The following is a 24,797-nucleotide window of genomic DNA, read 5'->3' as shown; positions in this document are numbered from 1 at the left end:
ATAACCAATAACACTGACCTGCACCTGTTTTTTCACTATAAGCTCTTTAAGTTCTTCTCTGGTTTTGTTAATGTAAATAGCAGAAATCCAATTGAATGTTTACATTTTTAACTAGGAAGCAAACTTCAGACTCTTTTAGGGGCTACAAAGCCAGATAACAAGTTTTTAAAAACTGTTAGAGGTGTGCCTGAGTACTGCTTTTTGTTCTTTGAATACTAATCACCCTTCCACGCCACACTCTGCTTTTGGCTGCATTGCAGAATTAATGCAGTTTGACATCACTTTAACTGCCATGGCTCAATGCTATGGAATTTGGGGATTTGTAGCTTTTTGTGGCACCAGAGCTCTCTGACAGAGAAGGCTAAGTATATCACAAAACTACAAACCCCAGAATCCCATAGCACTGAGCCATGGGTGCTGAAGTGGTATCAAACAGCATGATTCCTGCAGTGCAAATGTAGCCTTGATGATGCCCTCTGTTTTTAGAGTGGCTTACAGTGAGATACATGGTCTGCTCTTTGAGAAACCATTAGCTTGAATTCCCACTGGAGTTGTGACACCGTTTTTCTTCTTTGCAGCCAGTAGCTGTTTTAATTTAACTTCTTTCTTTTCTTAGCGCAATGTCTTTATGTCTTTACACTTCATTTCTAACCCACAATTAGTTCTCTGTAATTTGAAAGCTTGCTTCTAGCATTTTAACGTAAGTAACTCAATTAAGAATATTCATGTTTTTCTTTTAATTTTGTTCATTGCAACATAATATTTTGTGCTACTTATTAGAAGTTGTTGTTGTTTTGTGTTTTCAAGTGGTTTCCTTATGGCAACCTTAAGATGAACCTATTATAGGGTTTTCTTGGCAAGATTTGTTCAGAGGTTTGCCACTGCCTTCCCCTAAAGCTGAGAAAGTATGACTCACCCAAGGTCACCCTGTGGGTTTCATAGCTGAGATGGGAATCAAACCCTGGTCTCCAGAGTCACAGTCCAGTGCTCAAACCAATACATTATGCTGGCTCTCTTATTAGAGTACAATGGCATAATTTCAAAAGGGAAAACTGGAATTTTATACTGAATAGCAGGATTAAAAATATGAATATGTGAAATATTAAACCAAAATTAAAATAAAGTACTAAACAAAAATTAAAATACAGTGAGACCTTGGTATCCACGGACTTTCCATCCAGGGACTTAAGCATCTATGGACAGCAAGCCATCCATTGTCACCAATGGCAGTGCATGCATGTGGCCACGCTGCCACTGGGGACAACAGGATTTGACATCCCACGAATTTTGGTATCCCACTGTATTTTTTTTACCATAGTATAATAAGGAAAAATCACTACACCTCAATAAGGAAGGTTTCTAGAAATTCCATTAGATATAATAGTAATGTATTGAATCCCAGTTACACCACTGGTACACCTCACCGTGAATGGCCTAAAGGCACCAGATTCTGTCTGATCTTTGAAGCTAATCAGGATCAGCTCTGGTTGGTACAGGGATGAAGACCAGCAATGAATACCAGCTGCTGTAGGCTATATAGGGGCCCTTGGTATCTGCTGGGGTTTGGTTCCAGGACCCCCTATGAATACCAAAATCTGTAGATGCTCAAGTCCCATTATATACAGTGGTATAGTGAACTGGTGTCCCTTATATCAAATGGTAAAATCAAGATTTACTTTTTGGAATATATATATATATATATCAGTACTTCTCAAATAGTGGGGCGCGACCCCCAGGGGGGGCGCGAGGCTCCGTATAGGGGGGCTCGTTTGACCAATTTTATAGACAAATGATACTATTTACAGTCGCGGGGGGGGGCGCGAAATGTTTTCTTCTTCCTGGGGGGGCATGACAGAAAATAATTGAGAAGCACTGTGATATATATATATATATATATATATATATATATATATATATATATATAATATTTTCATAATATGGTTGAATCCGCGGATAAGGAATCTGTTGATATGGGTTCACTGTCAGAGGAAGGAACTGGCAAAATCACTTCTGAGTATTTTTTGCCCTATGAAATCCACAGAGTTGTCATAAATCAACAAGTAATCTTCTAATAATGGGACTCAGGGTGGCTAACAACGTATTTAAAACCACACAAATTAAAAACTGTATATAAGCATTAATAAAAGTAAGATAAAACCTTTAAAAATAATTAAACAATGTATATAATTAAAACATCAGACATTTAAAAATATTTATAAGGCCATATACAACCCTTAAAAACAGCACTACACTATATTAAAAGCCAACACCTGTCAATTTGTAAAAGTAATATCTTTAAAAATGTTTGGATTTGCTGACAGAAGGAAAACAAGGACGTGGCCATCCTGGCCTCCTGAGGGAGAGAGTATCAAGTCTGGGAGCAACCATAGAGAAGGCCCTTCCCTTGTTCCCAGAAGAGACAGGACAGAGAGAAGAACTCTCCAGAGAATCGTCAAGCTCTAATGGGCTCATCAAGGGAGATATGGTCTTGCCTTGTCGCAAAGAGGTATTACTCACTTCCCTTACTCACCTAGCCAGTCATCCTTTGCTCTGTTTAATTAGTCAGGAAGAGCAAGGGTCTAGTATACTTGTGGAGCCTCTCACCACTCCAAGGATCCTGTCTAATCCTCAGGCTGCACAAATTGAGAAGTGTCCATCAACAGTGGACAAGCAGAGGCTAAGATTACATCCGCCGAAACTGTATCATTTCTGTCATCTAAGTCAGAACAAAATCCCTGTTTCATATTTCCATCTCACCTATGGCTTGTCTTCATCCTGCAGAGAAGTAACTAGTGGGGTGCCACAGGATTCTGTCCTAGGCCTAGTGCTATTCAACATTTTTATCATCTTAATCAGTGACCTGGATGATGGAAGAGAGGGCATGCTTATCAAATTTGCCATCTCTTCTAACTCTATGAACATTATCACACGGGGGACAGGACATCATTGTCCTGTCCCTGTCCTGTCCTTCTCAAGAGATTGGGGGAAGAACTTTCAGATGACATCACGCTTATCCAGATATTATCCTGTCCGAAAAACGTGAGTGACAGCGATAACACGAAAGCCTTTCATATGACGTCACACTGATCCTGTCATTGTCCCATCATTGAAATTGATTAATGCAATGATGCTTCAATGACAGGATAATGACAGAATCAGTGCTATGTTATGAAAGGCTTTTGCGCGATTGCTATCATGCATGGGATAAGGATGGGGGAGCGATCCCATCTGTTGTGTGATAATCTCCTATTCTTCTGTCTGCTCTCCGTGATTTCACCGGCTACTCCCTGGTTCTCATAACCACCTTCACTCTTTTGGAAACACATCCATCTGGCAGAAGCCTCAGTTATGACAGCTCTGACAATAAGACAAAGTCAGGCAAGGAAATGAACAGCAACAAAATCCAATTTCTTTTTCAGACAGAGGGGCTGATCCTTGCCCATGTCTTGTTCTTGAACTGGTTCCTTAAAATGGTAGTCTCCTTTGGTGTTACCACCTTTACCAGTGATCACTCCAGCGCAACTCAAGTTCTCATAGTTCAGGAATCCCACAGGCAAAAAAGCAGGAACTTGTTCTTCCCATGACAGTTGCTAGTCCTTCTTTTACAGCATCCAAGCCACAAGGGGGTATACAGTCTACTTACTTACACCAGAAAGTTTGTGGGATGCACAAACTCTTTTGACAAACAATATAGCACAGACAGTCCAAATCTACAATCAGCTGTTCAATGCAAAGTACATTAGATAAATAACCAATTGCTCCCTGGCATTCTTTATCTGAAAGTTATAGGTCTGAATCTCTCCTTAGGTCAAGGTGAGGAACCTGTGCCTCTCTAATCACCTAGAGCTCCCATAATCCATTATCAGTGCCCATGCTGCTTCGGGCTGATGAAAGTTGGGAGTACAAAAGCAGCTGGAAGGCCACAGGTTTCATACTTCTGTATTAGGTGGACTTGTAAGAATTCAGTTTCTGCAAGTAAAACAGAATAGGCTCAAACTGTTCTACTTACAAATATCCTTAAAACAATCTGAAACAATTGATCGGCTCCAATTTGATGCAATACAAGGAAGTCTAGTATCTTCATTCATTTCTAAAATATTACACAAGACACAGGGCACTATTATCCACTTATTTTTAATTTATGTCTGATTACATTCTCAGTATAAAAAGTGTGCTACTTCTTTAAAATTAACAAAGTTGTATTAATCATTTAAAATGGTAGCAGCACATATTACTCTGACATATAAAATGTTATGTCTATTGCTTAACAAGTTGGGCTTATTTGCTTAACCACACACATTTCTGGGGGGAACACCTGGGAAGACATTGTTTTGCGAATCACATCTAAGCTCGTTCTGGACAATAGCTATGGGCCTCTTTTCATTTTTGTCCTTACCTGTTCAAATTTTCTTTCTCACTGGAAATGTCAACAGAAGTAGTAGAGAGGATGTTCTAACAAGTTTAAAACTGTTACATTGCAAGTAGTATACAAGCAGAAAGTAGATCTGTTACCTGCCACTCTCCAAATATTTTTCAAGTACTCTACAAGCTTTTACAGGCAAATCCTACAATATATGAATCACTGTCTTCTGGAAAAAGGAGCTTTGTATATGCTGGGTTAACACAGGCACTTGGTAAAAGCTATTGCTCTGTTCCTTCTTCACCCTTCTTTCTTACTTTGTTTTGATCAACTCTTTCAAACAGACACAGAATACTAGGCTTGTCTGCATGTCAGATAACAAATTGTGGCATAAGCCACTATCTTGATCTATATGTAGAAAATGGTATTGTGATATATTGCCATGTTAATTCATTTTTAAAGATGCCTATATGGACATAATTACACTGAAATGCACTTACAATAAACAATGCTAACAGAAAAAGTTAGTTATGACTGCAAATGTTTCCTACATTGTTTATGTCTTTATAGATAATCTATTTATTAGAAATGAAGTGTATCAGACATGCACAAATGTGTCTAAATTATGCCAAGTAAACCAATAGCCTAAGAGAAAAATCCTATAGTGCACCCCCACAAAAGAAAATGAAAAGTTCACAGCATTTTGGAAGATAATACTGCAAAGTGGATTCTGAGCCTCCTCCGCTTTATATGGACATGGGTATTTTAGAGAATATGGTCTTCTTTCAGTGCAAGAACAATTTTATTCACACAACAGATACACATGTGCAACTGCACCTAACAAGAAAATAAATGGGAGACAGGACACATTTGTATGTGTAAGAGCACTATGTAAGTTGAAGTGAAATAAGAACTTGCAGTGCTATCTTATTCAAAAGTCCCTCTGTTTCTTACCTTTTACCTATTTAATTATTTTATATGATACCCTTATCCCAGTACCTGTGTGCATAAGACAACAGCTACAGAGCATTCTCAATGTCTGTCATTTCCCTCACTTAAGACATTTCACTCACTTATGCCTACATCCTATTGTTATCCGTAGCAAAAATAGGCCTATTGAATCAGCTGGATTTATTTATGTGTTGACTCACCCATTCAACAAATAATTATGTGGGTTTACTTTAATTGCAACACGATTCCAACTCACATGTGTTAGAAGGTCCTACAATTCTGTTTTATCCCTTTATGGGGTCCACCACTGTTCAAATACACTCTTCAAAGCCAGCAGCTGAAGCAAAAGTGTAGTTTCAGTTACAATTTACTATTAAAAACATGTCCAAACTAGCTTTAAAGACAGGGCCACCTTTAGGAATCAAAGGCAAGATCTTCTGAAAGAACATCTTCAAAGCTTGGGTATTTCAACACATTGCAAAAGTATGCAAATGTTCCATTTCTTACATAGCAATGTCTAAAATGGTATATTTCAGATTTGGCACAAACAGCATTCTTCTCACATGGAAAAATTCCCCTAAATAGCTGAGTATTTCATTCCTGATTGTCCAATGAAATTTATTTCAAATGTGCCTAAAGATACACATGGAAAAGAATATATAAGAAATGAATAAATGAAAAGATTTCAAACATTTACCAGGAAATATATGTTTGGAACAAAATATTTGAAAAAAGGATGGAATCATGCACTGTTCCGATTGTGTTGGACTGCTACTCCCAGCATTCCTCATCTTTATTACGCTAAGCAGGACTGATAGAACTTGCAGTCCAACAATACAATTCCAGTGAATGTTTTTGTGCAGACTAAAACATCCCATCTACCCTATTCTTCATCAGTGGATCTAACAATAGGATTCAAGCCAAAAGACCTGTCTTCCTATCAGACCTCCATACTTTATTATATGTAATGTATTTATTATATGCAATATATGATATGTAACAGGAACTGGTAGCATATGGGCAGTGAGCCACATGCAGTCACAATTTTGTGGCCCCTCAAAGGGGCAAGCATCCCTATTAATTTTTAAAGATCTCCCTGAAGAATAGTGTCCGCAGCATCATTTATTAGCAAATAAACAGATATTTTAAAAATAATTTTAATAAAAACAAGTGAGTTCTGATCACTTCCTTTTTCATTTAGCTGGTATGGCCTGGGGCAAGTGCTCCAGCTCTGGAAAAATTACCTACAGGGCTTGCCTAGCCCAATACATAATGTAGCAGATGAATAGTTTTTGTTCTTGTTAACTGCTGTCAAGCTACTGGCAACATATGGCAACCTGATGAGTGAGAAACATCCAAGTAAACCTGTCATCAACAGCCCTACTCAGGTCTTGCAGACTCAGGGTCATAGCTTTGTTGACTGAGTCTATCTATCTGAAATGTGGTCTTCCCCCTTTCCTACTGCCTTTTACTTTGTCAGGGATGATGGGAGTTGTAGCTCTTCACCTCTGGCTCAAACTCACCACCTTGTTACGCACCGGCGCTGACCAGTTTTGGCCAGTGGTTAAAGCTTTGCTCTAAAGCAGCAGAGTTACAGAGAATAGGCTGAAGACCCTGACAAACTCTCCAAGCCTTCTCACTCTTGCTTCCACAGAAGTCTTCACACTTCTTCAGGATCCAGCTGGCTCTTGTATCTTCACCCAAGACACCAGACAACTCAGTAGTCTTACATAAAAGATCTACTTTATTCTACTATATACAGCTCCAAAACTATCCAACACAACTCCACACTACTCCAATACTCTTCCACAACTACCCACAAAATACATTGGGATTCATAGCCATTATTATAGTCATTGGATAATACCACCCACTCTTGTCAGTTTCCACCCAGTGGGCGTGTACATCCACTCTCATTGGTTCTCTTGGTTCAACCCACAATTAATGATTTCATCATCTCACCTTGACCACTTAACAATTCTCAGGTGTGTTCAATTATCCACTTTGCATTTCTGTCCTTGGCATTTAGGACTTGCTAATTCCATTACCTTTTACACCTGTGTGGCTCCTAATTGCTTCTGCTGAGTCACCCTGACTCTCACATACATGTTTTATTTCTTTCACTGTATATCCCATGTTGCTTTTTCCTTAACATACTTTGCTAAGCATTGTTGTCTTTTCTAGTGAGTCATGTCTTCTTATGATAGGACCAAAGCACAACAGCCTCAGTTTATTCACCTTGGCTTCTAGGGAGATGTCACAAGGGCTTCTCATCAATGCCTCAAGGCTACCTTTTTATCTCAGAGACATCCGAGGTCTCCTCATGAGTGACACTTGCCCAAGATCCTCCCTTTATACACTTTCCCTAAATGTATAAGAGGTAGGGTCCCCAGTGTCTTCCTCTTATAAATTCTAAATCTGTGGTGGTATGTTTCCTGTGCTTTTATGATTATGAATTCACTCAGGCAAAAGCTCTTCTTGTAGCAAACAAACCTTACTTTTATTTAATAACATGTGGGAAGAATGTTGCTTATATATGACAGTTTCACAGATGAGATATGGTTACAATAAATCAACAGTTGCAGGCACTTCCCTACTTAATTTCTTGTTACTGAATTCTTCTAAAATTAAACTGTTCCCTTCTGCCTCTGAACTATTATTTTCTGCCTCAGAACTTTCTACAAGTTCAACTGGCCTCTGAATTCCATCAACTGAACTGAACTGTCTGTTAACGGTCACTCACTCCTCCTCTTTATATCCACTCCTCCCACAGCAGCTCCTTCCCTACAACCAACCTGAACCAGTATTGGCTTTGGGAAATCAAGTCTGCCAGTGACTCTGTCACAGGAGAATTCACGTCTGATTTGCTCTAGGCCCATTTATTTGCCTTTTTAGCAGTCTGCGGTATCCACAGAAAGCCCCACATTTCAGATGAGTTGATTGTCCAGCTTTCATAACCACACACAGAAAGAGGAAATACAATGACATGGACAATCCTAATTTTAGTATTCAATTATATATCCTTACTCTTCAGCATCTTGTCTATGTCCTTCATAGCTGCCCCTCACTCCTATAAATCTCAAAGGTTTGAGTATAAGACTGCTCTTAATGGCATACTATTTGTGAAAGTCAGTACAAATAATTTTTAAAAAATAATTATAAATGTATATGGTGCTGTAAACTGAGCAATAATCTACTATAACCTAAAATTTTTAAGAATCTTTGGAGATTATCGTATGTATAGACGTGGGTTGTCACCAACAGATCTTATTGCAAACAACTTTACGACAATAAGTCATAAACAATAACAACAAATGTAAAAAGTAATATTTGTAGGATCATACTAAAGTGGTCAGAAAGAAAGGGATCATTTCAGTCAGAGGAAAAGAATTTGGTGTGACAAGAATGCCATAAGGAATGGATTGGTGAGCATATTAGAGACAGAAAAGCACAAGAAATGAATAGAAGTATGCACAGAAATTTGCTGTCCCCACAATGAAGTTCAGTGAAATAGGTGGAAAAGCAATCAGCTGATTTTCATTGTACTCTTCTACGATATGCCCATGGGATAATCCTACACTGTTTCACACTGGTCACTGTCAGTCTTCTATGGAAGACTGTCATTCCATTCCATACTTTTGTCATTTTACCTTCTGCACTTTGATCATTCTGTCACTGTATTCTAGACACCATTCTGATATCATTTGAACAATAGACATCATCATCTTGTTGATTTTTCTTCCTAGGCATGCTGTTTGTCCATCTAACTAGTGGCTGTCATTTTATTCATCATGCTATCACTTCACTGCTACTCTCTCCTGGATACTACTGTCATTCCACAATGGCGACAACTGTCCTACTCTGAATATCCCAGCCACGCTTGGACCTGGGTGCCTCCCTCATTCGTTCCTACCTGTATTTCTGCCTTCTGCCTTTCCCATCCTGTACTCAGCATGAACTCCACCTCTAACAAAGTTATAACCCACATCACATAACTTCTTCATCCCTCTCACCTTTTATACCACTACTATTTCTCACTACCTGCAGCACCTGCAGAAAATGAAGAAAGGGGAAACAGTTTGATGTAACTGACAGATGTGTGTTCCTTTAAGTGACATATCAGTGGACACTCTCACAAGTGAATTCCAATTTAACCATTCTTTTCTTCTGTTACTTCAGAGAGAGAAGACTTAGGGCCTTTTCAGACTACACAATTATAATGCTATGATTCCATTTTAACTGCCATGGCTGCATTCCCTGGAATCCTTGGTTTTGAACTTTAGGGAGGGGAATTTAGAAATCTCAGCTGGAGAGCAAAAGACTTTCACCTTATTACTAATCCCAGGGCTCCCTAAGATGAAATCATGGGAGTTAAAGTGGATATCATAGTGCTATAATTGTGCTGTGCAAATGGGCCCTTAGCATTAGGAATTACATCAGGAAGGTTAGTGACCTGGAGGGTGAATGCAATTTGTCTACTTAATTTTATATCATGTTCATAAACACTGCTATTACTAAATTGCTACTGGTGGCACACATTTACTCTTCTAATAACTAATACAAAAACACTGTTCAAAACAATGAGGATTTTACTTGATTTCCCATTAGAGACTAACATTCTTGCCGTATTTCTGAAGGTTGTATGTTCTAAGTGCTGACAGCTAGAAATGTAAACAGAACATTTATAAAACATCAAAGGGCCCCTGTACTAAAGGTAAAGCTGGGTCATCAATAATTGAGTACCAGGAAGATACTGATGCATTTATTGTTTAAGAAATTATTATATTTATTATTAATAAATGATTAAATTTGGGAGCAGCAGAGAATCTATTATATTTGGTTGTAGAGTTGTTGTTTTTAACATAGCTATTTGAAAATTATCACAAGGAAACAACAACCTGAGAATTATGACCTGAAGCAGGAGCTCAAAACTGTACTTAAATATGAAGAAAGGGTATTGGAATAAATATACTAATAACCTGATTTGTGTGTATGTGCCTTCAAAGTCACCTGTCCTGTGTAAATGTTTGTCTCATCTTGATCTTATCAATATGCAGGTTTTTTTTACTGTGCCCTATTTAATTTATTTAATTGCCCCCTTTATTAAGAGGAATGTGCAAAGTAGGAACAAGAATTTGAAAAACATTGTATCTGCCAAATATAATTTAAAGAGAAGAACAAACAAACAAACAAACAAAAACCTATTTGTTAACATTTGTTCAAAGTTCTATTTAAAGAGCAAGCAGGGCCAAACCAGAATGAGCCGAGGTTCTCCCTGAATGCAATCCACTCAATAAATTATTGCTGTATGTCTTCAAGTCTTTTCTGACTAAGGGAGGCCCTAAGGTGAACTTACAACAGGGTTTTCTTGGCAGAACTTGTTCAGAAGGGGTTTACCTTCCTCTGAGGCTGAGAGTGTGTGACATGTCCCAATTTAATGCATGCTATTTGCATGGTACATATTGTTACAACCCTCAATTTATCCTAACATGCTGCTAATAACCCAGACCAGCACTGCATTGCAGTACTGCTCAAGAATCCTAAATCCATCAGACAAAAAGGACCAAAAAGTGTATGTCTCTCTTAAATTAACATACAGTTATTTTCAGCACAAGTTTAAACATGTCCATTTAAAACAAGCCTACAAAATTCAATTAGGCTTTCTCTCAAGGAAGCATATGTAAGATTACAATTGTTGCCCTAACTATGCAAAAAGTTTTCACTAATCACCATATAGGCTCCAATTTTGATATACCATTGTATTTTTTTCCTTTGAAAGGTTAACAAAATGCTAGACTGAAAAAAGCTAAAGTGACAAGGCTTTCTAAACTGGTAATGATACCATATCTAGGCAACTTTATCAGCTCCAGGATGCTATACCAGCACTGAATAAAATGATACAGTTCTTGTAGTTACTATATCAGTACTTATTTTTTTAAACTGAGTATGGACTGGGAGAGTACGCTACTGTATGCCTCTGACATGGAGCCTGTTGGAAAGCAAGAGATCCTCTGCTTACTCTGATCACTGCAAATCTGCACTGCATTGTTTTTGTATACTGTATGAATATTTGGCTGGCTCAACACATCCTGGCATGAAAGAATCAGAATAATAGTATCAACCAAATATTCAATCACTCTGTAAAGAAGAACACTGCATGACTAGTGAATAGGAAGCGATAAGAAACTACTGTACTGTTGTGCCAGACACCTCATTCTTCAAGTCTTCTTGAGTTTTAGTGTAGCAAATGCTTCAACTACATAACCAGTTCCACATACTCTCCGGTGAACTTTAGGCGTTTTAAAATGCTCTAAGTAAAACTCTGTATGCCACTGTACAGTTATTTTAACCAGTAGCATGAAAATGGACCATACTAATTTGCATGTTGTCTTATGCAGCATGTTGGGTTACACCCAACATCACATCTGAAGGGACATCCACACTTGTTGTAAGATCTCCCTTTCCTCTACACTTCATGCACTCCATGGCTACTTGTATCTACTTCACAGGGTCCCCCAACTATACCAGACAGATCTGATAGGCCTTCTGGGGTAAGGGAGACTCTGTTTTACCTGTATTACCCAGTGTAATTTTGACAAGAGTCTGTTAACCAGGCAACTATATAATTGAATGTGGGAGAACAGTAAAGCTTGGGCAATTCACATACACTTATCTTCAAGGGAAGGCAATGGCAAACCTGCTCTAAACAAATCTTGCAAAGAAAACCCCATGATGGGGTTAGGACACTGTAAGTCAACAATGACTTGAAGGCACACAACAACAAGTAAAGCGGTCACAGTCGAAGAACAGACTGTGTTTTATTCCCATATTTTTAAAACAAGTGATCTGTACAAATGTTGTATTGGATTTACTCTATACAAGGGGCTTATCACCAAGAGGCAATGCACAAGATTAAAGACAATTAATACCTTTAAAATTAATTCAGAACTTTAACTAGAGTATATAAGGAAAACATGTTTCAGATGGGTAGTAGAAGTAATAATAATAATAATAATAATATTCCGCCTCTCCCTATAGATTGAGGCAGGATACAGTAAAAAGAAGTAAATACACACAGCAGAACATAATCAAAATTATACAACACAACCCCCACCAACATCGAAATAAAACAATCAAATTACATGTTTGAGATTAAGATAGTTATAAAACAATTACAAGATGGACAACTGGAGTAGAACAACTAGGAGCGGATGGGGCTATAATTTAATGGTAGGTCAGTCTGGGAAGGCCTGCCAGAAGAGATCTGCCTTAATGGTCTTTTTAAAAGCGTCAACAGAGGTAATATAACGGATCCCCTCCAGCAGGTCATTCCACAGTTTGAGCGAGGCCAATGAAAAGGTCCTCTGGGAAACAGCAGCCAACCTGCTCTTCTTCGGCTGGAGTAAATTCTTCCCAGAGGACCTGGGAGTGTGGGGTGGATTATAGGGAAGGAGGCATTCCTGCAAGTAAGCTGGGCCCAAGCCATGTAGGGCTTTAAAGGTGATAACCAACGCCTTGTACTGCACCTGGAAGCTGATTGGCAGCCAGTGGAGAGATTTTAGAATAGGTGTAATGTGGTCAAATCTGAATTTACCAGCAACCAACCAGGCTGCCATATTTTGCACCAACTGAAGCTTCCGAACTTGGCACAAAGGTAGCCCCATGTGAACAGAAAGTGCTGTAGGCTATATTTCAGAGGAAAGACCTGGGAAAACAACCTCTGAGTTTTCCTTACCTAAGAAAAATGTATGAAATTTATGGGGTCAACAGGCAACTTGAAAGCACATACATACATATTACAAGAGTCAGAACAGAGCAAACTCTAACAAGAACCCTATCAATGTCAGAACAGTAACTAAGCATTGGTAATGTGAATGAACAAAACTTCTGATATCTTTTGAGTTAAGAGACCAGTAGAAATTGCAATACTAAAACCAGTCTTCCAGTTTCTTTCAAACATCCCAGTGCCATGAGAGGGGACAGAATAGTAAACATACCACTCTGGGCAGAGGCAGAGAGACACTGGTAAAATGACAATATCAGTCTACAATCCATTCAAGATAAATTGTGGTAACAGCCTCATATGGTGAAAGCATTATGGATTAAATTAAGCAAAACTATAGATGCACAAAATTATCAGATTTTGTCTGAAAGAAACTGCTCCCCAACATAACCAAAAAAATCTAGCAACTCATGTTTTAAAAATTATTAAATTGTCAGATACAATGGTATTTTGTTTGCAAGATGTGATATACATTTTTATCGCCCAGGATAAAATATCTACAGCCTCAGCAGCGGTTAAATTGCAGCTATAAAGGAAATTGTCCTCAGATAAATCGTTTCCCTGTGAGAAGGTTTCGCCACTACACCTAGCAGGTCAATAAATCAAATTAACTGCATCTTCTCCTATGGCCAGTGACATCACCAGCTTGACCACATCTTGAAAAGTGGGTGCAGGAACATACGCTTTTAAGGCATCAAATTATATTACTTTTTTGTTACCCAACCTTATGCTTCTGACCTATGAAAGGGGTAAATGGATTGTCTTGGTTATAGCTTGTACTGGCCCTCCTTCTAACATACTAGCTTTCTATTTTCCAAGGCCAGAGGAGGACATAAGGCCAATTACTATAAAAGCAAAATATCTTTGTAAAATGTAGAAAAAGACTCATGGTTCTTGTATATGCAATTCTCTGCCATGTTTCGAGGACTGCTTAATATTAATCGAGACAGAGATAGTGCAAAAACAACTTGCTGTCAGGCTATTTCAAGAGAATGGTCACTAATGAGAACTACATAAATCTGTCAAGCATGCTTTCATTATACTAGAAGTCCCACCTTTCAAGTAATTTTAAAAAGAGGGCCAACGTTGACTGGTTTGTGGGGTTGTGGCCTTAAAAATGTCATTCTTTCAAAAACCATAGATGCTTCTAATTTTATCAATTAACAGAACCTTAAGATTAATCATTTTTCTATTTGTTGGATTTTTCACAACTTTTGATCCTTTTTAGTTCTGACGACATCAACAATTAAATATAAAACAATGCTGTTTGCGTCAGTCACTCAGGCTTTAACAGCAACAACGAATGTTGTTGTTTTTTGAGACTACCTCTAATTACTGCACAAAACGTGTTTTGTTTGGTTGCTGTGCGCCTTCAAGCCGTTTCTGACCCTAAGGCAAACCTAGCATGGTTTTATTTTATTTTTTGGTAGTGGGGATTTAGACCGTCTTGTATTCTGCGCATTCTGTGCTTCTCGCATTGTACTTGTCGCATTAAAAGAAACCGGCTCGTTAATTTAAAGGTGCTGCAGATTTTGCCGCCTGCAAAAAACTGCGAGGAGCTGTCTTTTCTCTATTTAAAAAAGAGAGAGTGAGAGAAGTCAATCAAGACAAAGGGAGAGGAAAGGCCATACACAGAGACACTGATCTGGAAGGAGCGGCTTTTACAAAGTCCTGTTGTTGCTGCCTATAAATTAAAAATAAGCCCCTGATTTGAGGCATATGAGAAAGTGGTGTGTTGTGTGCGAAGACAACGAGGAGGTGTGATGCTGCTCCTGATGCCCCAGGAGGGTTTTGTTTTTGCTGCCGGGTCTGAGAGGGGGGCATCTCGGTTATTAGTAAATAAATCAAGCAGCCATGAGAAAGAGAGAGGGAAGGAGGGAGAGAAAGAAGGAAGGAAGGAAGGAAGGAAGGAGGAGGAGGCCTCAGCAGCTCCTGCCAAAGGATCCTGGGCCTACTACTCCTGGCTCCCCTCCTCCTTTCCCTTCCCTCCTAACAGCCTGGGTTTCATCTCAAGGCCCTGCTGGCTGCCAAGAAAATGTGTGTGTGTGTGTGTGTGTGTTTTAAAGGGGAAAAAGGCAAAAAGGGAGCGAGAAAGAAGGAGAAGAAGAGGAGGAGGAGGAATCATATTGAACCACAAAAGCACATGGGGCGAATGTAAAATATAAACACGGCTGTTGGGCTCTGAGTGGCTGTTATTAAAGGCCTGAATTACTAAACATGAGAGGCGGGGAAAAGCCGGGCGGCCATTTCAATAATATAAACCTCCCCGAATTAGACATTATTCAAATGAGAGAGGCTTATTTGAGAATGAGAGAGAGAGAAAGGGAAGGAGGGAGTGAGAGGCAGCCAGGCTCAGCTCCTGGAAGGCAGGCAGGCAGGCCTGGCACCCCCAATACAAGGAGACAGACAGAAGGGGGGCAGAGGCATTGTTAGACCTTATTTTGCCCCTTCCCTCCACTCCAGACCAGTCTTAAGCACCAGAAGAAACAGCACCCCGAGCCCCCAATATGTGGGGAGGAAGAGGGGGCAGAGAGGGAGGGGAAAGCATTGTTAAGACTCCTTTCTTCCCCCCAAAGCACAGAAAGAGATACAACCCTGACACACAAATATATGTATATTGGCAGGAAGAGAGGGGAGCAAGGCATTGTGAAGCCTCCTTTTCTCCCCCAAATCCACCAAAAGAGATACAACCCTCACCCTGACACCCCTATCTATCTATCTATCTATCTATCTATGTATCAATGGGGAGGAAGAGAAGGGGGGCAAGGCATTGTCAAGCCTCCTCTTCCACAGCCCTCTGCTGAACCAGTACAGACCACAAAAATAAACCTTTAGGACAAAGACACACAACCCTCTCAGCTCCTCGACCTTTCCCTTGTAAGAGGGGTGTGTGTTGTGTTGTGGGGGAGACTTCTTCAAAGGGGTTATTTTTGTCGTTTGTGGGTGGCTTTTGGAGGAGGAGGAGGAGGAGAGGCTTCAGAGTCTCAAAGGGGGAAAGGCTGGGGCAAGACGTCCCTCGAGGTGACACTTGGGGGGAAGGAAGGCTTTCCAAATACACACAGAGACACACACACACACACCTCTCTCTCTCTCTCTCTCTTCTGAAAGGAAATCCCTTCATATCCGCACCCCCTTTTAACCCAGACATCCCCCAAAGAAGAAGGACAACAACAACACCCGGGCCCACAGGAGCCTCCTCTTCCTCCTCAGGATGCTTTCGGGGGGAGGAGGAGAGGGACCCCCTGAAAGGCACTTCTATGTGCCCTGGACCCCCCCAGTCCCACCCCCTCCCCCTCCCCCTCCCCCTCCCCCTCCCAAGGCGACACCGCCCTTGTCGCCCTCAGATAGACAGACAGAGATAGATATGACTATGTAAAGGAGCTTGATGGCGTCGGGGTCAGGCCTAGCTCTTGAAGGGGAGCCCCTTCGTGGGGTGTGGGGTGTGGGGCCCTCCACACAACCGGGTGTGTGTGTGTCTCCCTCCCCGTGCTTCTCTGTTACCGCCGCCGCCGCCGCCGCCCCCCCGCGGCACCCAGTTCCCTCCCGCGTCGTTAATTATAATAATCCCGAGTACTAATAAATTATGCTAAACGCGGAGGAGGAGGAGGAGGGGGAGGAGGAGGAGGAGGAGGGCTGGCGGGGGCCGCGCGCGCGCCGCAGAGAGAGAGAGAGAGAGAGAGAGAGAGAGAGAGCAGAGCCCAGAGAGCGGTATGAATATGAATATGTAAAAACGCAGTAATGATTACCTGCCGCCGCCGACGAACTCTCATCTTGACTCGCTGCTCCTCCGTCCGCCATTTTGAATATTTTAATCAAAAATCGGCCGCACGATTAAACCCTCCTCCTCCTCCTCCCTCCTCCCTCCCTCCCTCCGCGGCGGCGGCGGCGCCCTCCTCCTCCTCCTCGCGCGCCTGGCTCGCGCCGCTCACTGCGCAGGCGCCAACTCTCTGCTGCTGCTGCTGCTTCTGTTGCTGATGAGGATTCTTCTTTTTTTTTCACGCCCCCTCCCTGACCGAGGAGACTGTTGCGCATGCGCGCCTACTGGTTCCTCAGACAGGCACAGAAAACGAAGAGGCTCTTCGGGGGTCGCCTCGAAGGCCCCAGCAGACGGACCCTGAGGTGGCTGCAGTTGCTGTTGGAGGACATTTTGTCATTCCTCCTGGACATAAGGCCTCCTCTGGTCACCAGAGGTGTAAATTAGCAATGCCTTTTTGAGCCAGGCTAAGAGAAGCAGGAGTTGACATGTCTAGAAGGGTCACCAGGCACGTCCTCCATTTCAGCCTTCTCTTCCAGCAGGAATGACAAGACGTCCTCCATGTTGAGCCTGGCTAAAAAGCAGGAGTTGACATGTCTAGTAAGAGTGACCAGACACGTCTTCCAGGACGTTTCAGCCTTCTGTCCAGGAGGAGCAGCAAAACGTCCTACATTTTGAGGATGACTAAGAGACAGGAATTGGCATTCCTAGGAGGGGTGACCAGACACGTCCTACTTTTCTGCCTTCTCTTCCAGGAAGAATGACAAGATGTCCTCCATTTTGAGCATAGTTAAGAAGCATGAAGTGACATTTATAGAAAGATGATCACACATGTCCTCCTTTTCAGTCTTCTGTCCAGGATGAATTCCCAAATGTTCTTCATTTTGATCATGGATAAGAAGCATGAATTGACATTTCTAGAAAGGATGACCAGACATTTCAGCCTTCTCTTCCAGGAGGAATTCCCAAATGTCCTCCATTATGAGGATGGCTAAGAAGCAGGAACTGACGTTTTTAGGAGGAGTGACCAGCCACGTCCTCCTTTTCAGCCTTCTCTTCCAGGAGCAATTCCCAAATGTCCATCCTTCTGAGCATGGTTAAGAAGCAGGAGCTGACATTTCTAGAAGGGGTGACCAGGCATGTCCTCCATTTCAGCCTCCTGTCCAGGAGGAGGAATGCCAATATGTGCTCCATTTTGATCATGGCTAAGAAGCAGGAATTTACATGTCTAGTATGAATCATAGAATCATAGAGTTGGAAGAGACCACAAGGGCCATCCAGTCAAACCCCCTGCCATGCAGGAAATCTCAATCAAAGCATCCCCAACATATGGCCATCCAGCCTCTGTTTAAAGACCTCCAGGGAAGGAGACTCCACTACACTCCGAGGAAGGAGTTTGTTCCACTGTCGAACAGCCCTTACTGTCAGGAAGTTCCTCCTAATGTTCAGGTGGAATCTCTTTTCCTGTAGCTTGCATCCATTGTTCTGGGTCCTGTTCTCTGGAGCAGCAGAAAACAAGCTTGCTCCCTCCTCAATGTGACATCCCTTCAAATATTTAAACAGGGCTATCATATCACCTCTTAACCTTCTCTTCTCCAGGCTAAACATACCTAGCTCCCTAAGTCTTTCCTCATAGGGCATGGTTTCCAGACCTTTCACCATTTTAGTCACCCTCCTCTGGACACGCTCCAGTTTCTCCACATCCTTTTTAAATTGTGATGCCCAGAACTGGACACAGTATTCCAGGTGGGGCCTGACCAAAGCAGAATAGAGTGGCACTATTACTTCCCTTGATCTAGACGCTATACTTTTATTGATGCAGCCTAAAATTGCATTGGCCTTTTTTAGGCTGCATCAATGAGGGTGAGCAGACATCCTCCTTTTCTAGGACATGTTCTCAGTTTCAACTCTCTGTCCAGGAGGCATTCCAAAAAGCCTCCATTTTCAAAATATAGGCATTTTGAGCATTACTGAGAGACACAGCCATGTTTTGATGAAATATCAGCATGCAAAAGGGATCTTCTCGTAGCACTTTTGAAAGAAGTTGTAGCATATTATATAGCTGAGTCCACTATATAATAATATTTAATAACATTTATTTATTTATACCCCTCTCTTCAGCCAAAAGGCTCACAAAGTGGCTTACAAATTGTTGATCAGACATTTCCCTGCGCTCAGGCTTACAATCCAAAGAGACAAGACTCAAAAGACACAAGACACTCTGCAGAAATAATCTATTTTCACACCACTTTAACCGCCGTGGCTCAGTGCTATGCAATCCTGGGAACGGTACTTTGTCGTGGCACCCGGGAGCTCAGACAGAGAAGGCTAAATGTCTCACAAAACTACAGTTCCCAGAACTCCATAGCACTGAGCCATGGCAGTTAAAGCGGTGTCAACTTGGATTATTTCTGCAATCTGGATGCAACCAGAGACTATCTGCATTGCAGAAATAATGCAGTTTCACATCACAAGTGCCGTGGCTCCATGCTACAGAATTTGGGGGTTTGTAGCTTTGTGAGGCACAAGCATTCTTTCACAGAAAGCCTAAAGCCCTTAACTTCAGATCCCAGGATTCCTTAGGATGTAGCGTTGGCAGTTCAAGTGGTATCATACTGCACCATTTCTACAGTGTGGATCAGGGTGACCAGCTATCCTAACAGCAAAGGAGGACAAGGCACCGCAAAATGTAGGGCATTCAAGAAAAATGCAAGACATTCCAAAATAAAAGGAAAGAACACTCATAGAAATGTAAGAGATGTAGGGAGCTCATGTAGCACCTTTGAGACTAACTGAAAGAAAGCAGAGTTAGTCTCAGAGGTGCTACAAGATTTCTCTGTATCTCTGATTCTATGGACTAACACAGCTATATCTTTGGATCATAGAAGTAAATGCATGCTTCTTAGATGATGCTCAAAATGGAGGACATTTTGGAATTCCTCCTGGACAGAAGGTTGAAATGTAGGACATGTCTTGGAACATGAAGACCTCTGGTCACCCTGGTGTTGATGTACCCTCAGTCTACTTCCTCAGATGTAGTTTATGCTACAACTTCTTTCACTCAATCTCAAAGGTGCTACTAGATCCCTTTGCAACCCTAGCTAATTTAGGATTTTGGAAGGAGGGAAATCCACTTTTCTCTAGCTCTCCCTGTGAATGGAGAGAGAACACTGTGCCATTGTCTCATGCCCCTCTTCTTTTAGTATATGAACACAGGCAGACATATTCATTTCATTTATGTCCCAGGCAGAGTGGGACCCAAGGCGGTTCACAAAAAGAATCAGCTAAAAACAATTTTAAACTCAATTAAAATAATCAGATTAAAACAATAGCTTAGAAATGATATAAAATTATTTAAAAGCACACCAAAGTTAAAAAAGTACACATACTCCTCATCCTATCAGCTATGTAATTTTTATTTATTTATTTTGGAGCACAATTCTTGTACATACTTTACTGGGGAGTATGTTTGATCATGTTGAACAAAGACCTTTATGGAATAAGAATGTTCGATATTTTGATCTATTAATGTATGTTATTACAAGATTTTATACATCTGTTTCTAATGCATTTTACAAATAAAATGAAAGCAAACCGAACAAAATCAAATATTCTGCCTTCCACCTCAGAATGGTTCTCAAAGCTGTTAAGGTCATATAAAGAGCTGTAAAACACTGAAAAGTTAGTGACAGAAGAACAGCATGAACCAACAGCATTATGCAACAGACAAAATAATCATCCTCTCAAGAGTCCTCTGCCTAACCAGGGGCAACTAGAGGAACAGAATTCAGTGATCATGGTGCCATTATTGCAGGGTCAGGCAATGCAATAAAAAAACGCAGACCTTCAGAGTTTGCTGGACCACTACTCCCATTAGTGGTCACCAGGATGGAGGAAGACTGGGAGTTGCAATCTTTAAAAAGATGCTGATGGCTTGTGGCTTCCATGTCAACATGACAGTGAATCCACTCTATTTTTATAGGGCTTCAGAGAAACTATTCAGGGTGCTGAACCTGCCACCCAAATAGAGTCAGCACCTTGGATAATTCCTTTAAAATTCAGGCTATAGCAACCTGGGGCAGATTCATGGCCCCAAACACACTCTGCCCACCCATTATTGGGAAAGTTCTGGGGCCAAGCTCCAGATGCTTTTAAGAGAGAGATGTGTTTAGGGATGCTCTGAATATAGTAAGTAGGAGAAGGTAGTCCTTCAGACTTTCACCTATAAAGTGGGGGCAATATGGTTGGTATAAGATTTAAGGTCGCCCAGAGTTGTAGTCCAGTGTTCAAACCATTGTGCCACGCTGGCTCCTAAAGTGCACTGTACCAGCCATCAAATTCCTATATACTCACTGTCATTAGCTTTTATGCAATTCTTAGATCAGGGGTAGGCAACCTGCGGCCCGTGGGCCGGATGCGGCCCGGCAAGGCCTTGGGACCGGCCCCAGCCCGGTCCTGCCGCCAATTGCCACCGGGGCCTTTGCCGTCTCGCGCGAGGGGGCATGGTGGGGCAATTGTCTATAGAAGCCTCAGAAACATGCATTTATCTTAACATTTTTAAATAAATCAGCAAATTTTTTCACGTGTCCTCCATTTTTTATTTAAAAAGTGCCCTCCATTTGAAAATTTTGTCCTACATTTGTCCCGGTTTATTTATTTAATTGATTTTTTAAAAATTATTTAATTATTTATTTTTTGGCTTCAGCCCCCCAGTTGTCTGAGGGACAGCAACCCGGCCCCCGGCTCAAAAGGGTTGCCTACCCCTGTCTTAGATAGTAGCAAAACTCACTCTAGGCAGTCTTCCATGTCTTTGCATATGAATGGCAGTCATCCACCCATATCCCACCCCACCCCACCTGAAACCACTGCATTTCTATCTTGTTTATTTGAATAGGATGCTTTGCAAGAAATCACTTACATGACACTGTGTGGGGGTGGTGAAATTATTTACTGGAATGTTTCCACAGAGTAGAAGGGGGGGGGGCAACTGTGGGAGGCTGGGGTCCACATTAACTCCCCAGGTCACCTTGCAATGATGCACTTCCCTGCAAAGTAGTAGTAGTAGTCGTGGTAATTCCTCCCCCCCCCCTCAAAAAAAAAAAAAAAAAAAAACCTTGTAGGTCCTGGAGAGACTTTTTTTTTTTTTGCAACAGGAATTTCTTGTTCACTTTCATTAAAAAAAAAAAAAAAAGCTTATCCACTGTCTAAATTGCCCAAAGAGGGCAAAAACATGATTGGGGGGGGGGGATTTTGCCCCCTTGAGGGACCTGGAGGCTGCATGCAGGCTTTGAGCAGCACTTTTCTTTTCCCCTGGACTATAGTTATTTCATCCACCTATTTCATAAATCATTGCATTACAGCAGAGTAGACAGATATTATACAGTATATTGGTAGCAAATTTATATCTTTGTACAGATTCCCTAGGTCACCAAAACAGTGCCATTCACAACTAAGTGGAAAGCATTAGCACACTTGTGGGGACCCCAGAGTTGCTGAAGTAGAACAACCAGTAAAAAGGGGAAGAAAATCAAAAACAGCTAGCACAGGCTGAACATATATGTTTAGGAGCCACTATTTATTGAATATCCATTCAGGAAAAAATCTGGAAACATGGTGAAAAGGAACATGGTTCTCAGGCTGAACAGGAGTAGACCATGCTGCAATATTTTGTTGCAAACCCTATTTGTTATGACAAAGGCTGCGTCTACACTGCAGAATTAATGCAGTGTGACATTGCTCTAACTGCCATGGCTTTTTGCTAAGGAATTATGAGATTTGTAGTTTTGTGAGATATATAGCCTTCCCTGTAGAGACCTCTGGTGCCACAAAAAACTACAAATCCCATGATTCCATGACAGTTAAAAGGGTGTCAGACTGCATTAATTCAGCAGTGTGGCAGCAGGCAAGGAGGTCAGAGCAGCATTTCATCAGCAGTACAGCCTTGGGAGAGCCATTCGGCTGACACTGGGTGAAATCCTGGATGGAGAGTTGGAGTGTAAAGTTCTGTTCAAGTGGAACTCCATTCTGTTTCCTCTCTCCTTTCCCATTTTTCAGGACTCACTTGGTTCCCAGGGATGCCATGTAGTATCTGATGGAGAGCAGGGGATAATGGAGAAGCATCCAGCCATGTCCCTGTAGCTCAACACACAGCAACAAAGGCACCCTGTACATCACTGTATGCCAATAACAGAATGCCAGCCAATGACTTACCCAAAGCCATTCAAAGATGTCTCTAGCTGTGAAAAGATTTGAAACTGGGCTTCCATTATCCAGATCTGCTATTGCAGTGACTGCAATAAATGACTGTTAATGTCTGTATATAAATATCTTTATAAAGAGTATTAAGATGCATTTTTAAATATGATTGTCAACCAAAAATAGCTCTTGAGAAGGCAGCATGTGATAATGCTGGCCTGTACAAAAATACAAGCCATAACAATGCATGCAAGACAAGTACTCCCTGAGTACAATGTGAAATTAATCCCCTATGAATATAAAGGGAATGGGAAAGAGAAATAATAGAACATTCAACACCATATGGAGGTGATAGCATGAATGGTGGCCTATTATATCTTTAGAGAAAAACTCTTACAGGAAATAAATTGTCTCTTCTCTAAAGATACTCATCACAGTATATCTACACTCTTGGACAGTACAAAGCTCTAGGGATGCTTGCATCAAATAGATATTCTCTGCTCCTGTACTTCAAGTTAAACTTCACTGCCATAAAATAAAACAGCAAGGAATTAGAAGGTTTTCCCACTTCATAAATCTATAAGGCTAATGCACACTTCAACTGGATTTTCTGGGTTGAATGAGTTTTAAATCCAATCCTTGGCTTTCATTGAGCAGTCAATTAAACTGTTCCTATTAACAATGTTAACCAATTGCTGTATTAATAAAAAAAAATTAACACTCAATAAATGATAGCATACTTCCAACAATATTCACTGCCAAATTTAGTGTATTTAATGTATTTAAATTTGGATGCCAGGAAAATATATATTTGGAAATCTGTTTATTGTTCTCTTACGATGTTATCACATAGGAAGAATGTCTTTCAATTTCGGAAAAAAAAAAAAAAGAAAGTAGGGCCAATTCCAAAATGGATGGTTATCACACCCCAGAAGAACACAGCGCCCATCCCAAAGCCAAAGTAGTGCGAATGCAAAAGAAATTATCATATGAGTACGTACCTTTTGTAGTTTAGAATTTGAATTAGCATCCCTGCACATGCACAGTTAGGGCAGAATCGGATTGTGACCTTTTTACACTTCCAGCGGGGCTTACTTCCAGTTCCTGTGGTTTTGCCTTGTTTCACATTATTTGTTCATTCATTACCCTTTATTTCATGTTATTTAGGCAATTCACCAATTCAAAATCAGTCCAAAGCAACCTTCTACTTGGTTTGAGCATTGGACTATGACGCTAGAAGGCAGGGATCAAATCCCACTGGGTGACCTGGTACAAGCCACACTCTTTCAGCCTTATCAGAAAATGGCAATGGCAAACCCCATCTGAATAAACCTGCCAAGAAAACCCTGTGACAGGGTCACGAGAGAGAAAGAGAGAGTCCTGGCCAATCTCTTTCCTCCAATTGGAGAGGATGAGTTTGCAAAGGGAAATAGCCGGAAAGGGCTGAGAAGAGGAAGGAAGCAGTGTGTGTGTGTCTATGTGAGGAGGGCTGCTTCATCCCCAAAACAGCTCTAGAACGCTGAGAGGAAGAGGAGGGACGGGGTGTTATCAGTATGCTGATGACACCTAAATATATTCTCCATGAGTCATCAGCGACAACGACAGATGGCATTTCTTCCCTCAATCAGTGTCTTGAGGCAGTAATGGACTGAATAAGGGAAAACAAGCTCAAACGGAATGCAGACAAAATGGAGGTACTTACAGTAGGGGCCCCCAAACCAGGTATCGGGTTGCAACCTCCAGTCCTGGAGGGT

At 41.2% G+C, this 24,797-nt stretch overlaps 1 protein-coding gene across 3 annotated transcripts in view; it reads right to left on the bottom strand.

Annotated features, from left to right (window-relative positions):
• The window catches only part of POU2F1 (POU class 2 homeobox 1), a 141,539-nt gene extending 124,627 nt beyond the window's left edge, over positions 1–16,912 (bottom strand). For all 3 annotated transcript variants that reach the window (XR_016280233.1, XM_089512248.1, XM_089512249.1), the window contains exon 1: positions 16,841–16,912. Coding sequence is in view for 2 of the 3 variants with exons in the window: in XM_089512248.1 (XP_089368374.1) it covers positions 16,841–16,892 (52 nt within the window). In the remaining variant the exon portion in view is untranslated. The remainder of the gene's footprint in view (positions 1–16,840) is intronic.
• Positions 16,913–24,797: the final 7,885 nt, after the last annotated feature.

The sequence above is a fragment of the Sceloporus occidentalis genome, unplaced genomic scaffold, assembly GCF_023333645.1.
Source record: "Sceloporus occidentalis isolate IW3139 unplaced genomic scaffold, rSceOcc1.0.p SCAF_2, whole genome shotgun sequence".
NCBI lineage: Eukaryota > Metazoa > Chordata > Lepidosauria > Squamata > Phrynosomatidae > Sceloporus > Sceloporus occidentalis.
The sequence above is the reverse complement of the archived record's forward strand: the minus strand, read 5'-3'. Positions and strand labels throughout refer to the sequence as shown.